Source organism: Leucoraja erinacea, unplaced genomic scaffold (genome assembly GCF_028641065.1).
Source record: "Leucoraja erinacea ecotype New England unplaced genomic scaffold, Leri_hhj_1 Leri_1102S, whole genome shotgun sequence".
Classification (NCBI taxonomy): Eukaryota; Metazoa; Chordata; class Chondrichthyes; order Rajiformes; family Rajidae; genus Leucoraja; species Leucoraja erinaceus.
The window spans coordinates 36,309-51,877 of NW_026575344.1; the positions used below are offsets into that span (position 1 = coordinate 36,309).

Genomic DNA, 15,569 nt, shown 5'->3' on the forward strand with positions numbered 1-15,569 from the left:
CAGCAGCAGCCCAGCCCCGTTCCAACTCCAGAGGAACACGCTCCCCGTAGGGACAGAAGCTGATGGTGTGCAAGGTGCGTCTTGGTCTTGAGGTTGCGGATGAGGGGGCGCAGCTTGGGCTGTGACGTCTCCGGCCACCCCCTGTACAGGAGCTGAGACTGGGAACTGTGGAGTTGTTTGCAGTTGCAGAGGGAGGGGGCAAGGGCGGTACAGTTCCCAGTCTCAGCTCCATTCCAGGGGGGTGACCGGAGACGTCAGGACCAACGGGACACCGACTGCAAGCACGGAGATCCCAAAGACTCGCAGCCAGCAGCAACTCTAGCCCAGCCCCGCTCCAACTCCAGAGGAACCCGGGTTGCGGATGAGGGGGCGCAGCTCGGGCTGTGGGCGAACTGCCACTTGTCGCTGTAGCGGCGCATCGGGGAGCGGGTTCTTGTTGGTCCTGACGTCTCCGGCCATCCCCCCTGGACAGGAGCTGAGAGACGTCAGGACCACCAGAAGCCGCTCCCCGATGGGCCGCTACAGCAACAAGTGGCAGTTCGCCCACAGCCCGAGCTGCGCCCCCTCATCGGGACACCGACCCCCAGGCCCACTGCAAGCATGGAGATCCCAGAGACTCACAGCCAGCAACAACTCTAGCCCAGCCCCGCTCCAACTCCAGAGGAACCCGGGTTGCGGATGAGGGGGCGCAGCTCGGGCTGTGGGCGAACTGCCACTTGTCGCCGTAGCGGCCCATCGGGCAGCGGATTCCTCTGGAGTTGGAGGGACAGGGAGACACAGCGGCTTTTGAGAATGGTGGGCAATCACTTCCAAAGTTCTGCCCACACAGTCAGTACACCTCTCCTATACTTGTCTCCCGCACTAAGATTATCTCGCAGAGAATGATCCCAGCCTAACCCTCCCTATTCTCTCCTATTCTGCAAGAAAAAACTACATTGAAGACTCAAACTCGCGATCGAGTAACTGCCGGGATCGAGGCGCAAACTCGCGACCTTGCGGATATGAGCCGAGCACTCTACCACTGAGCCAGCCGTTAAAATCTACGCTAAAAATCTTCCATTCCGAAAGCCGAAAAATTCTGAATTACGAAAAGTGTCTGGTCCCAAGGCTTTCGGATAAAAGGTTGTGCACCTGTACCATTAAATTTGGTAGAGATTCAATAGTTCAATTTCAAGTGAGTTTATTGTCATGTGTCCCTGACAGGACAATGAAATTCTTGCTTTGCTTCAGCACAACAGAACATAGTGGGCATTTACTACAAAACAGATCAGTGTGTCCATATACCATTGTATACATTTTAAGTTCATTAAGGAATAATATTGACAAACCTCCTTCCCCTCAAACACAACACTCTTTCCTGCCTTCAAGGCAGCAACAATGGGACCAATGGCCGAGGTGCCTCTGAAACATGAAAAGTGCAAACATTGCTGTCAGATAAATGTCCATAAAATGGTAAATAAACAAGGAAATAAAACCAGAATTTTAAATCAAAGGTGGTCACATTAGAGCATTGAATGCGACAAGGTACATACAGTGCCCTCCACAATGTTTGTGACAAAGACCCATCATTTATTTATTTGCCTCTGTACTCCACAATTTGAGATTTGTAATAGAAAAAAATGACATGTGGTTAAAGGGCACATTGTCAGATTTTATTAAAGGGTATTTTTAATACATTTTGGTTTCATCATATAGAAATTACAGCTGTGTTTATACATAGTCCCCCCCATTTCAGGGCACCACAATGTTTGGGACACATGTGTTTGTAATTGCTCAGGTGTGTTTTAAATGTCTCCTTAATGTGTTTTTTTGGTATGACTGTCTGACAAATCGAGTTCTTTGGAAGTATTTACATACTTTGGGTAATTAATTAATTACAATTACAATTTAATATTGTTATGAATACAAATTTGTGCTGTCGGCATTTCAGAGGTGAAAGAATTAAAGGTACAAAAGATGAAATCCTTACTACTTACACTGGAAGACCAAGCTCCTTTGCCTTCATAACAAGGAAATTTCCTTTCTTAGGGTGAAGCTGCAAATGAACAGAGTATCAAGACTGAGTAAAGTTCATAAATGATAGGAGTAGAAGTAGGCCATCAAGTCTCCTCTGACATTCAATCATGGCTGATCTATCTCTCCATCCTAAGCCCATTCACCTGCCTTCTCCCCAAAACCTCTGACACCCATAATAATCAAAGGCCCTTTCTGTTCCCTATGATCGGAGCCCTAAATCGGTGCACTCAGAATCAGTGAATGTTTCAGTAGATTTGACCCACTTTGTCAGTGCTGGCTCTGTGAAAGAGACATCCAATAATGTTATTCTTCTCCTCCTACCCCACAGCTCTGGCTGATTGAAAGCATGAAGCTCACGCCGACTGTTGATCACTCCTTCACACTAATTGAATGAATGAATGCACGAATGAATAAGTTTATTGGCCAAGTATTCACATACAAGGAATTTGCCTTGGTGCTCCGCCTGCAAATGGCAATGACATACAGTGAGTTAGGAATTCTATGCTATCCCACTTTCTCAGCCACTCCCTACACATTTGGGACAAATTACAGCAATCATTTTAAGGTTAAGAGGGGAGTCTTTTAGGACCGAGATGAGAAAATCATTTTTTACACGGAAAGTGGTGAATCTATGGAATTCTCTGCCACGGAAGGTAGTTGAGGCCAGTTCATTGGCTATATTTAAGAGGGAGTTAGATGTGGCCCTTGTGGCTAAAGGGATCGGGGGGTATGGAGAGAAGGCAGGGATGGGATACTGAGTTGGATGATCAGCCGTGATCATATTGAATGGCGGTGCAGGCTTGAAGGGCCGAATGGCCTACTCCTGCACTTATTTTCGATGTTTCTCTGTTTCTAACCTCCTAGCCTGGAATGTAGAAGCAAGGAACTGCAGATGCTGGTTTACAAAAGAAGTGCTGGAGTATCTCAGCGGGTCAGGAGGCATCTCAGAACAAAGATAGCAATGTTTTGGGTTGGGACCCTTCTTCAGATACCTTCAGATGTCAAGTCTGAAGAAGGGTCTCAACCTGAAATGTCACCTATCGATATTCTCCTGACATGCCACCTGACCCGGTGAGGTACTGCAGCACTCTGTGTCCTCCAACACATAAACCCACGTCTTAGGATGTGGGAGAAATCTGGAAGAAACCCACACGGTCGCAGGAAGAACGTGCACACTCCGCAAATACAGCACCCGAGGTCAGGATCGAACCCAGGTCTCTAGCGCCGTGACACAGCCGCTCTACCAACTGTGCCGCTGGTAATTATTCCTTTTTCCAGTTTCAATTCACTTCCCTTTTGAAAGTGACACTGAATATACTTCCACACATTCGTTCAGATGGCATGCTGTAGATAGCACCAAATGGCTACACACATATATACGTTAAAAAGAATCACTACATCTTTGCCTCTGTTATTTTGGAAGAAGTCTTAAATCTCTGTTGGTACACAAAAATGCTAGAGAAACTCAGCGGGTGCAGCAGCATCTACGGAGCGAAGGAAATAGGCAACGTTTCGGGCCGAAACCCTTCCGGGTTTCGGCCCGAAACGTTGCCTATTTCCTTCCGGGTTTCGGCCCGAAACGTTGCCTATGTCCTTCGCTCCATAGATGCTGCTGCACCCGCTGAGTTTCTCCAGCATTTTAGTGTACCTTCGATTTTCCAGCATCTGCAGCTCCTTCTTATATCTCTGTTGCCTGATTACAAACTCCTTTGCCAGATCTGCATCATCAACTTCCTCCACTAAATCGGTGCACTCAGAATCAGTGAATGATTCAGTAGGGCACCAGAAGTCCACCAAAACCTCTCCAGTCCTACTTCAAATGAAGGATATTATCCCTGGTTCAAACCAAGGAGAAAACACCTACCTTGCAAACAAAAGCCACTACCAGGGAAGGATCTCTTGATTTTTTTGGGCTTCTTTCTAGAAGAAAATAGACACACTAAACGTAAACATTTCAGAATGAAATCTGGGTCATTACATCTCCTTCCCAAACAACTGCTTCTCAGTGCTGTTGTCCAGTAGAGTTGCTGCCTCACAGCGCTTGCAGCACCGCACACCCGGGCTCAATCCCGACTGCACGGAGTTTGTACGTTCTCCCCGTGACCGTGTGGGGTTTCTCCGAGATCTTCCTTTTCCTCCCACACTCTAAAGACATTTTTTTCACACAGAGAGTGGTGAATCTCTGGAACTCTCTGCCACAGAGGGTAGTCGAGGCCAGTTCATTGGCTATATTTAAGAGGGAGTTAGATGTGGCCCTTGTGGCTAAGGGGATCAGGGGGTATGGAGAGAAGGCAGGTACGGGATACTGAGTTGGATGATCAGCCATGATCATATTGAATAGCCTCGAAGGGCCGAATGGCCTACTCCTGCACCTAATTTCTATGTTTCTATTACCTACAAACCTCCACAGGTTTTGTAGGTAAATTGGCTTGGTAAATGTAAACATTGTCCCTGGCGTGTGTAGGATAATGTTAATATGCAGGGATCGCTGGTCGGCATGGACTCGGTGGGCCAAAGGGCCTGTTTCCACGCTGTATCTGTATCTCTGAACGAAACAAGGTGGGTTCGAGATAAATTGGGCTCATGGCTTGCTGCCACATTTTCTCTGCAAAAGGACCTTCTCTGTTCCACTGCCTCACTCTGAACAATTCCCAACCCACTTTCCAACAGTAATTGGTCTCCCATTCCTGGGTCCACCAATGTAGCTGGTGACCATAACGGATAACTTGTCACCAGATCTAGATTGAGATCTAGATCCAGATCTAGGTTCATTTGGAACTTGTTATTGCAACGCAGAGACACAAAGACCCTCAGAAGTCATCATTTTCTGCGTAGGTTCATTTACTAGCTAAGAAAAAGCAGCTCTGGAAAAACAAAATATCAATTGTTTTTAAGAAAAGATTAAAAAAAAAAAAAAGCAGCTAAATCTACAGATTCTAAACTAAAATAAAGAAGGAAGTTGTTCAGCAGTTCGGGCAGCATCTGGAGTGGAAAATAGCATCTATCATTTGGGCAAATGTTATCACAAATGAGTAGTTACATGGTAATTCTAAGAGCACTTTGCCTAAAGGACCACACAAATCATCCACACAATTAATTACTCCGTTCCCAATCTTATCAAAGATGCTTTAGAGAAAAAAAAACACACAATTCTGTGGAGAGTTTGATGCATGCACAGATTGTATGCAAGTTGTACCTGGATTGTCATTTTGCTTTTCCGGCAGGTGATCCCCAGAATCTTTCCGTTGCCGCTTTGTAGATTTCGGTGAACTTGATTGTCCAGGGGACCCTGGGGATTTCTTGAAGTCCAGTTTGGCTGCAATTAAAGAATAGATGTTGTCCACACTTTGAGCATTTGTTGGCTGCTAGTGGACATAATAAACTACAGCACCCGCGCTCAGGATCATCATCGGTGCCCCGCTCCCTGCCATGGATGCCCTCCACCGAAAACGGTGTCTGAGACGGGCCTCGGAAGATCATCAAAGACCCCACACACCCCAACCATGGACTGTTTGCCCTCCTCCCATCAGGGAGGCGGTACAGGAGCCTCAGGTCACGTACTAGTAGGATGAGGAAAAGCTTCTACAACAACACAATCACACTGCTGAACTCGGAGTCCCGACGATAGTTTTCCCTGGTCCCTCCGTCCCCTTTGTTTAATCATTCTGTATTTCCTGATTATTCTGTATCTTCCCTCTTTCTATCTTTTTTGTTTTTCTTTATGTACAACTACTACGGACTGACGCAAAACTGCATTTCGCTGTACTGATACTTGTATTTGTGCGATGACATTAAAGTTGAATTGAATTGAATTGAATTGAAAAGGATCAAACCCGGGTCCCTACAGCTCTGAGGCAGAGGCACTATAGTCTGCTCGACCATGTGGTCTTCCCTGTCCTCCTTCATTGAACGTCCATGAATGCAGAACATACAAACCATACGGGCAGGTTGGACCAACAGGTAGAAATTGCATTGAACACATTCACAACAAACAAGTCATTGCAATCATACAACTCTTTATGTTTTCCATATTGACAAAGGTGTCAATACTTTACATAATAAAAAATCTGCAGCTAAGACATCACAAATTAATTCACCACAAACATGAGTCAAATGCAGTTTCTATACAAATAAATGTTACGATTACTCAAATGATGACTTTGCTATAACATTGCAGAATCCATCACTGCCAGCTTTGCCACAATGGAAAATATGTCGTCTTCCATTTGAAATGTCCCACCTGTTGTATCCATGTTCCTATCCAAATGTCCTTTAAATATCGTGATGGCATTTGCCTAAACCACTTGTGTAAGAAGGAACTACAGATGCTGGTTTAAACCTAAGAGAGACACAAATTGCTGGAGTAACTCAGCGGGACAGGCGGCAACTCTGGAGAGAAGGAACGGGTGACGTTTCGGGTCGAGACCCTTCTTCTCTCCAGAGATGCTGCCTGTCCCACTGAGTTACTCAAACACTTTGCCTCCATCTTGCTTAAACTGTTTCTTCCAGTAGCTCCTTCCACACCCTCTGTGTGAAAAGATTGCCCCTCCGTTCCTATTAAATCTTTCCCCCTCATCTTAAACCTATGTCCTCTAGGTCTCGTAGATAGACACAAAGAGCTGGAGTAACTCAGCGGGACAGGCAGCATCTCTGGGGAGAGGGAATGGGTGACGTTTCGGGTCGTGACCTTTAGCGAAATCTCCTCGCTGTCGATTCCCCAACCCTGGATAACCGAGCTGTGTGCATTCGCTTATATATCGCTTTTGTAGTTTGGTCATTTAACACAAAACAAAAGGTAACGCTGTAAACATTCATTGCAATCAATAAAAGGTCATTTCTAGAGATTTTGGTACTGTATTCTTGGAGTGTATTGCTAAATTAATCAGACAGCTTGGCGTGGAGTCTACCAGTATAATTTTCTCCGAAGCATTCTTGTTTTGAGTTTAGGGAACAGAATTTCAGGAAGACATTTGTGAAACATTTTCTGGAGATCAAGACTCAATCAGCTGCTGTGTTTCTAATGTCCACTCTGTATCTCATTCACAGCCAAATAAATTGATCAGGGTTTAAAATTAATGTTAGCAGCAAGTCATGCCTCAATGCCGTTGAGGTGAGAAAACCTTCAAATTGAACATTCAAATAGGCGAAAAGGTGGGCAAAATATTTAAGATGCAGGCACCCTTAATTTCTTTTTATAAGCACATGCTATGAATTAAACCCACAGACCTTGAAATGAAAGGTGCATAGAATCTCAACTATGATCGAGTACAGAGAACGCTATTCAATTTGCCCTGAGGGGCAACAATTGAAGCTGTTCTCGGCTGGCTTAATCTAGATTAACCAGTGGCCAACTGGCTGAGTTTGGCCATCGCTACTAGTAACCATCTCTTCTTATTCAAAAGAGGCCAAGTTAAGCAACACAAGATACAGCTGGAAGTGGAACAGGAGAAATAGCTTACCAAATATGGGCACCTGATACACAGCCATTGTATCATCAACGTAGTGTGGCTCTGTGTAAGGGCGTACAGCTGAAGTGACAGAGAGAGAATGTGTTAAGTACTTGAATATTCATACAGGCAGCAGTACTGCAATCATTATATCCAAGCGTCCTACCTAAATCTATTCCTTGTAGCGAGCCAGAGAATGTTCTTATCGCTGCCAAGTATTGCTCCTTTCCAGGGGAAATAAAAAGGAAAATGGTATTAATTGATTTACAGTTATTAGTTTTAACTTAGCTAATGTAGAACATAGAGTTACATTGTGGAAACAGGCCCTTCGGCCCAACTTGACTACACCAGCCAACATCTTCCCTCTACACTAGTCTCACCTGCCTGTGTTAGGCCCACATCCCTCTAAACCTGCCCTATCCATGTACCTGTTTGAGAAGGAACTCCAGATGCTGGAAAATCAAAGGTACACAAAAATGCTGGAGAATCTCAACGGGCGCAGCAGCATCTATGGAGCGAAGGAAATAGGCAACGTTTCGGGACGAAACGTTGCCTATTTCCTTCGCTCCATAGATGCTGCTGCACCCGCTGAGTCTCTCCAGCATTTTTGTCTACCTTCGATTTTCTAGCATCTGCAGTTCTTTCTTAAACATAAATAAATGCAGTTTTATTTGGTCTGAAAGTCGTCCAACGAAACGTTGCCTATTTCCTTTGCTCCATAGATGCTGCTGCACCCGCTGAGTTTCTCCAGCATTTTTGTGTACTATCCATGTACCTGTCTAAATGTGTCTTAAACATTATGATAATACCTGCCTCAACTACCTCCTCCGGCAGGTCGTTCCACACACCCGGAAAGCCGGAAATATCGAGGGCCTCAAGCTCTGTGCCGAACAATTGGCACCAGTCTACACAGACATATTCAACCAGTCCCTGCAAACCTGCACTGTCCCTGCTTGCTTCAAAGTCTCCACTATTGTTCCCTTACCCAAAAAGACAAGGATTACTGGTCTTAATGATTACAGACCTGTCGCACTGACCTCTGTAGTCACGAAGACCCCTGAAAGGCTTGTGCTGGCCCACCTGAAAAATATCACAAACCCCCTGCTGGACCCCCAACAATTTGCATATTGGGCCATTAGATCAGTGGATTTCATTTCATCCTCCAGCACCTAGCCCGCTAGGGGATCTATGCAAGGATTGTTTGTGGATTTTAGCTCTGCATTCAACACCGTTGTGCCAGAGCTACTACACTCCAAACTTTCCCAGTTGACTGTGCCTGAACCCCTCTGTCAGTGGATCATCAACTTCCTGACCGACAGGAAGAAGCATGTGAGGCTGGGAAAGCACATCTCGGACACGTTGACCCTCAGCATAGGAGCACCACAAGGCTGTGTACTCTCCCCTCCCCTTTACTCTCTCTACACCAACGACTCAGACCTCTATCAAGCTTCTCAAGTTTGCGGACGACACAACCCTGATTGGACTGATCCAGGATGGGGAGGAATCTGCCTACAGACAGGAAGTGACTCAGCTGCCGTCCTGGTGCCATCGCAACAACCTGGAGCTCAATGCTCTTAAGACAGTGGAATTGACTGTAGACTTTAGGAGAGCTCCCCTCCCCTCCCCCCACTCACCATCAACAACGCCAGTCACATCTGTGGAGTAATTTAAGTTCCTTGGAACCATCATCTCCAAGGACCTTAAATGGGAGGCCACCATCGACTCCACAGCCAAAAAGTCCCAACAGAGGATGTACTTTCTGCGGCAGCTGAGAAAAAACAATCTGCCACAGGCAATGATGGTCCAGTTTTACACTCCCATTCTAGAGTCTATCCTCACTTTCTCCATCATGGTCTGGTTTGGCTCAGCCACCAACATTTACAGGGGCTGAGGAAGGGTTTCGGCCCGAAACGCCGCCTATTTCCTTCGCTCCATAGATGCTGCTGCACCCGCTGAGTTTCTCCAGCAATTTTGTGTACCATCAACATTTAATGTTTTATTTTTAATTGGCTACTACTGTATATGGTGTTGTTGCTTGTGAGCAAAGCACCAAGGCAAATTCCTTGTATGTAAACATACTTGGCTAATAAAATGTATCCAATTCAATTCAATCAATAACACCATATGCCAAATCCGTTCAGCCTTCAGAACAAGAAGCAACTAGTAAAGCCTATAAAGTCAGTTAAGATACCAAAGAGTAACCATATCCAACAACACCTTGAATAATTCCAAGTCTTCAATTGAAGAGCAGATTAACATATTGAATGGCCAACAACCCATGTTTGTATCCTCTCTGATACGACTGCCAACTAAAAATGAAGTGCATACTGGGGCTAATGCCCCACTGCCTAATTTGCTCACAACCCAATAATCCACTTGCTACTCACAAATTGCGGTGGTCCGGAAAAGACACATTTGGGAACCCCGGTGTCCTTCAATGTCAAAATCAAACCTGGAGAAAACATGTTTAAAAAGACGGCATTAGTCCTTGCGGTAGTTGAAGCGAAGGATGCCGACTGATTTTGTCTGTTCCCTGATCCACACGAACTTAAGAAGCCAAGCAAATTACTTAGTTGCAATCAATCCCACTCAGGCAAACTCAGAATGGCTTTTTTAAAGTTTTTTTTTTAGAGATACAGCACGGAAACAGGCCCATCGGCCCACCGAGTCCGCGCCAACACGAGGAATAATTTTACATTTACAGCAGTCAATTAACCTACAAACCTGTACGTCTTTGGAGTGTGGGCGAAAACCGAAGATCTTGGAGAAAACCCACGCAGGTCACGGGGAGAACGTACAAACTCCATACAGACAAGCACCCATAGTCAGGATCAAGCCCAGGTCTCCGGCGCTGTAAGGCGGCAGGTAGCTCTACCGCTGCACCATCACAGAAACATAGAAACATAGAAAATAGGTGCAGGAGTAGGCCATTCAGCCCTTCGAGCCTGCACCGCCATTCAATATGATCTTGGCTGATCATCCAACTCAGTATCCTGTACCTGCCTTCTCTCCTAATCATGGGTATAAAAATGATACACACAAGTAACGAACAAGACACTGAAGTCCCCACCCACACAGGCATCTGACCCCACTGTTTCAGCACAGGAGACTCATGGCTAATGGAATCAAGGGATTATGTGGAGAGCGGGGTACTGATTTTGGATGATCAGCCATGATCATATTGAATGGCAGTGCTGGCTCAAAGGGCCTACTCCTGCAGTTATTTTCTATGTTTCTATACATTTCCATTGTACTCCTCTGGATCGGCACACAAGAGGGCCTGACCCTGAAGTAATTTAGCACAAACAATTCAGCTCTCCGAAACATTTCCTCAATCCTCGTGTCAAAGTCATCCAGACACAGTTGCTAGAAATCAAAATTCATAAATCCCTTTCCTTTAAAAAAAAAACTTGTCACTCAAATTCAAAATGAATCCTTACAGAACATCCAAGTTCCTACCAGATAATCCTCCAACATTGTTCCAACTCATCCTGGTCACAAACACGTTGTCGAGACGAGAAATCTTTAGCCTGTAAGAGAGAACAAAATTATTTTGTAAATAATTTGTCATCCATTCCTCAAATATGGAGTGATGTTTGAGCCAAGCGTTTGATCAGACCAAGAGAGAATCCTTACTTGTGTTCCTGCATCAGTCTCTGTGTCCCTTCACCACAGTTGAAGAGATATCTGCAATACAAGCACAGATCAAAATGGCCATTGGGGCCCAAAGTTGTCTTGATACAACTCGCTAATTATCGTTCAGAACTCTCCATCAGTAAAACTAAATTGGCGGCATAAAAGCGTTCAATGGCTCCAAATAAAAATAAAATTGCTTTCCCGGAAAACACCAGCATATATTCAAGTCACAGCCTCCTTTATGCTACAATAACTTTGAAGTAAAAAACCCTAATCACCATGTTTTGCACTAGTTTCTGCAAACTTTAACAAAAAGTATTGGTAAGTACACTACTGCCATCCAGTGGCAGTCTAGCTGCATGCATCCATTCTTCATGCAGGATTCACAGTGTAGCTTTTGTCTCCAGCATGCTGATAATGCATCTTCTTTCTCAGTTATCTTGGCATAAATTTGTAATGAGCCTTTGAAATGGATTGCAGCCTCACCAGTTTATAAATGCTGGATCAGCAAGATGTAGCAACAGTATGGTATGGCAACTGCTCTGTCTCCGACCGGAAAGCACTGCAGAGGGTGGTGAAAACTGCCCAACGCATCACCGGTTCCTCACTCCCCTCCATTGAGTCCAAAACAAGCGTTGTCTGCGAAGGGCGTGCAGCATCGTCAAGGACTGCTCTCACCCCAGCCACAGACTGTTTACCCTCCTCCCATCCGGGAGGCGCTACAGGTCTCTCCGTTGCCGGACCAGCAGGTTCAGGAACAGCTTCTTCCCTGCGGCTGGCGGTTGTTCCACTACTTAACTCTGCACCTGGGTGATTGCCAGTCACCTCCCCCCTGGACACTCCTTCCCCCAGAAAAAATTGCACTACTACAACTGTTGTATATATATATATATATTTTACTGCTCATTATTCTATGTTTGCTCTTCTGGGTGAGATGCTAACTGCATTTCGTTGTCTCTGTACTGTACACCGCACAATAACAATAAAGATTGAATCAGAATCGAATGTTCACATCCAAGCATGTGTGCATTTCCTCTGCGATTCTGATGCACCTTCAAGCCTGCTGGCAAAATTACTTGTGCTATTCTCAGATCTGACTATAGCCAACTAACGACACATACAAATGTTTCTTTATTTTTGTTTTGGGGCATCAGGGAAATATAAAAGACTCAACCTCACTGCCACCCATCTTTCTGCTGCCCAGGTAGAGTGCAATATGCACCACATTGATGCAGTTTTTAGAATCAGGTGAGTGTCATGCTTCAGAAATCACTCCATTCCTATTTTGGTTACGAGGAAGAGTGTGAAGTACATTCACAATGATGTGGCCAGGAGCAGTGTCTGGGCTATAGGGAGAGGAGGTTGAGTAGACTGGGGTTTTATCTAACTTTATGCTTTTTGAGACTGCCAGCATCCCCTCTTCTGTAACGTGGAATTTCTTCAAGACTTTGCTATTATCTGCCAAGCCCCTCACATTTATGCCTTTCTTTATGATAAATGCAGATGAGAAATATTTGCCACCTCACTCACTCCTCCTGTCAAGTTCCTCCTATACCATCAAAATTGCTCTTGCCCCAATGTACATAGTAGAATGATACAGCACGAGCAGGCCATTCGGCCCACAATGTCTGTGCTGAGGATGATGCCAAGACCTATTCTTGCAAATCCACAAACGGAGATAACCGCTTTCAAAACAAACCCTCTAAGGCTACCAGGACCTGGTAATGGGGGGTATAAAATAAATTTTTAATAAAAACACGGTTGGTATATCCTTTTTTGCGGAGTTTTGTGTTACACTAGAGCGATTGATTTTCCTTTCTTCTTTTTTTTCTTTTCTTTTTAGGGTCTTATTTCTTTTCTTTACTTCCTTCTCTAATTCCTTCCCTAAGGGGTTCTCTTCTCCCAACACTTTCCTGCACCTTGACGATTCTTGCTTACTTTCCTTACTTCTTTTATTTCTATCTTTTTTAAAGCTCAAAAAATGAAGTGGTACAACATAATGTAATAAGATATATGCGATGTATTAATGTGATTTACTGTACTGCTAATAAAAATAAATAAATAAATAATAATAAAAAAAAAAAAAATTAAAAAAAAAAAAAACCCTCTCGCACACCGAGGCCGGGAGGAGGAGGGAGGGAGGGGGAGGACTCCTCCCGTTGTCTGAAGCAGCTGCACCAAAGATCCTATAGCCATAGGATCTTTGAGCTGTACCGCTCGGCCCCACACCTTGCTGTTGGCTGGCGGAGGAGGGGAGGCAGTGGCGAGGAGTTCTTAACCGCTTCCCCCTCTGGCGGCGGCACTTGACAGTGGACAGTGGACAGGGACCGTCAAGGCAGCGGGGCGATGTTGTCCGAGGATCACTGACCTTCCTTCCTCCCCATCTCGCCCCCTCTCTCTCTCTCTTGTACACCCCCCTCGACCCCTCTTATTCTGAGACCCCTCTTCCCCATCCCGCACTGATCCCCTTTACCACCTCTATTCAGTCCTCACTGACATCCCCTACGCTCCCCTCCCCATCTTCCCCCTCCCCCCCAATCTATTCATCTTGCGCTGATCACCCTATCCACCTGGCATTGATTCTCCTGCCACCCCCCCCCCCCTCCCCCCCCATCCATCCTACACTGGTCCCCCAATTCATCCTGCACTACCCCCCCCCCCAATCCACCCTGTAGTGATCTTCCCATTCACCTTTTACTGACCCCCCCCATTCATCCTGTTACGTGTTAAACTGACAGCGCTCTGTTTAAACCTGGAGCAGGACAGGCAGATCAAACTTTACAAAAATAATCATCCAGATCTTGAAATTTAACAGCAGTGCACTAGGAGATAGTCGACTGGGGGGGGACCTGATACTTCTGAGCCTGGCCATGGTCATTTTCATCAGATACTTTCTTTTTGATACTAAGTGAGTGCAAGAGGCCCAGGACCGAAAGGTCAGTATGAGAGTGGGAAGGGGAGTTAAAATGTCCTGGGCCTCCTCCACTATCACAATGAGGCCACACGCACATAGGAGGAACAGCACCTCATATTCCAGTTGGGCGGGCAGCTCACAACCCAGCAGTATGGGTAATGCTTTCCCTCTCTCTCTGTCCCTCCCCACCCTAATCCTCTTGTTAATTTTACTGCTTGTATTCCTGTCACCAGCCAACACTGGATCATTGTGGGCTCCACCTTTCCTGAGTCATCGATGCAGGGGCTCTGCTTTGTTTTGTATCTCCCCTTACCCCTCGTGTCCTCCACCCTGACTCTCAATCTGAAGAAGGGTCTCGACCCTGAAACGCCACCCATTATGTTCATTTATTTTCACCAGACATGTTGCCTGAGTGAGTTACTCCAGCATGTTGTGCCCAAGTCTGTACATGGATATTCAGACATTAGGGTTGAGGAAACGTTACTAAAGGGGGAAAGAGCTAAAAGGGGTTGTCTACCTGTTGTATTCTGAGAATACATAGAGGGATGCACCGTTCTCCCTGCTGCCCGTCCCCACCACCTGCATGTACACAGTGGCAGGACCATGCATGTCCCCATGCTTCCTCTTCTCCCTGGACTTGAGGTGGCGCAGGGTGTCGGGAGGAGGTTTGTCCCTCCTGCGCTGTCTGGCCGGCCTGAGGGACATGTTGAGCTGCCGGAGGTGCGGGCTGGGGCTGGAGCTGGAGCAGGAGCAGCACAGGCGCCGCGTCCACCCAGCTAGTGCCCGGTGCAAGCTGCCGGCCGCGGACATCCAGCTTGTCTCACACCCTGCCCATGCTCAGCATCAAAGCTGCAAGCCGGCAAGTTCCGTCGCTGCTTCTGACAACTTCTGGTGCTGCCTGCTGGCAATCTCCGCCCCCACATCACACACAACACACACCAAAGATCTTAGAGCTATAAGATCTTTGACACACACAACACACACACACAGTCTGCTTGCAACAATGTGCAGAGCCCAGACTGTGCAACCTGCCTGCATGGATACATCTCAGTGTTACAGTAGCAATGTTGGTCAATTACTGTTACAATTACTTCATTGCAATCTTCTGAATGGATTGTTTAGTTTAAACACACACCATCGATCACCCGTTCACATTAGTTATACGTTATCTCACTTTCTCATCCACACCAGGGGCATTTTTACAAAGGGCAATTAACATTTCTTTGTAATTCACTGAGTGAAAGCCATTGTTCGGTCTTAATCGGTTTTTATTTCAATTTTTAGGCCTATTTTAGATATAGTAATTTTAATTTTTAAAACCATATGTATTCCTAAATTCTATACTCTCTAGAATTGAGAGGGGATCTTATAGAAACTTACAAAATTCTTAAGGGGTTGGACAGGCTAGATGCAGGAAGATTGTTCCCGATGTTGGGAAGTCCAGGACAAGGGGTCACAGCTTAAGGATAAGGGGGAAATCCTTTAAAACCGAGATGAGAAGAACTTTTTTCACACAGAGTGTGGTGAATCTCTGGAACTCTCTGCCGCAGAGAGTA

General features: G+C 45.7%; 1 protein-coding gene across 2 annotated transcripts in view; it reads right to left on the minus strand.

The window, feature by feature from the left end:
• LOC129715300 (zinc phosphodiesterase ELAC protein 2-like) overlaps positions 1 to 14,849 on the minus strand; it is a 50,824-nt gene extending 35,975 nt beyond the window's left edge. For both annotated transcript variants that reach the window (XM_055665160.1, XM_055665159.1), the window contains exons 1-10: positions 14,531 to 14,849; positions 11,100 to 11,150; positions 10,923 to 10,993; positions 9,851 to 9,915; positions 7,630 to 7,687; positions 7,476 to 7,544; positions 5,213 to 5,332; positions 3,881 to 3,936; positions 1,977 to 2,035; positions 1,329 to 1,401 (exon numbers count right to left, since the gene is read on the minus strand). In XM_055665160.1, the coding sequence (XP_055521135.1) occupies positions 1,329 to 1,401; positions 1,977 to 2,035; positions 3,881 to 3,936; positions 5,213 to 5,332; positions 7,476 to 7,544; positions 7,630 to 7,687; positions 9,851 to 9,915; positions 10,923 to 10,993; positions 11,100 to 11,150; positions 14,531 to 14,823 (915 nt within the window). In that variant the 5' untranslated portion in view covers positions 14,824 to 14,849. The remainder of the gene's footprint in view (positions 1 to 1,328; positions 1,402 to 1,976; positions 2,036 to 3,880; positions 3,937 to 5,212; positions 5,333 to 7,475; positions 7,545 to 7,629; positions 7,688 to 9,850; positions 9,916 to 10,922; positions 10,994 to 11,099; positions 11,151 to 14,530) is intronic.
• Between the last annotated feature and the right edge of the window lie 720 nt (positions 14,850 to 15,569).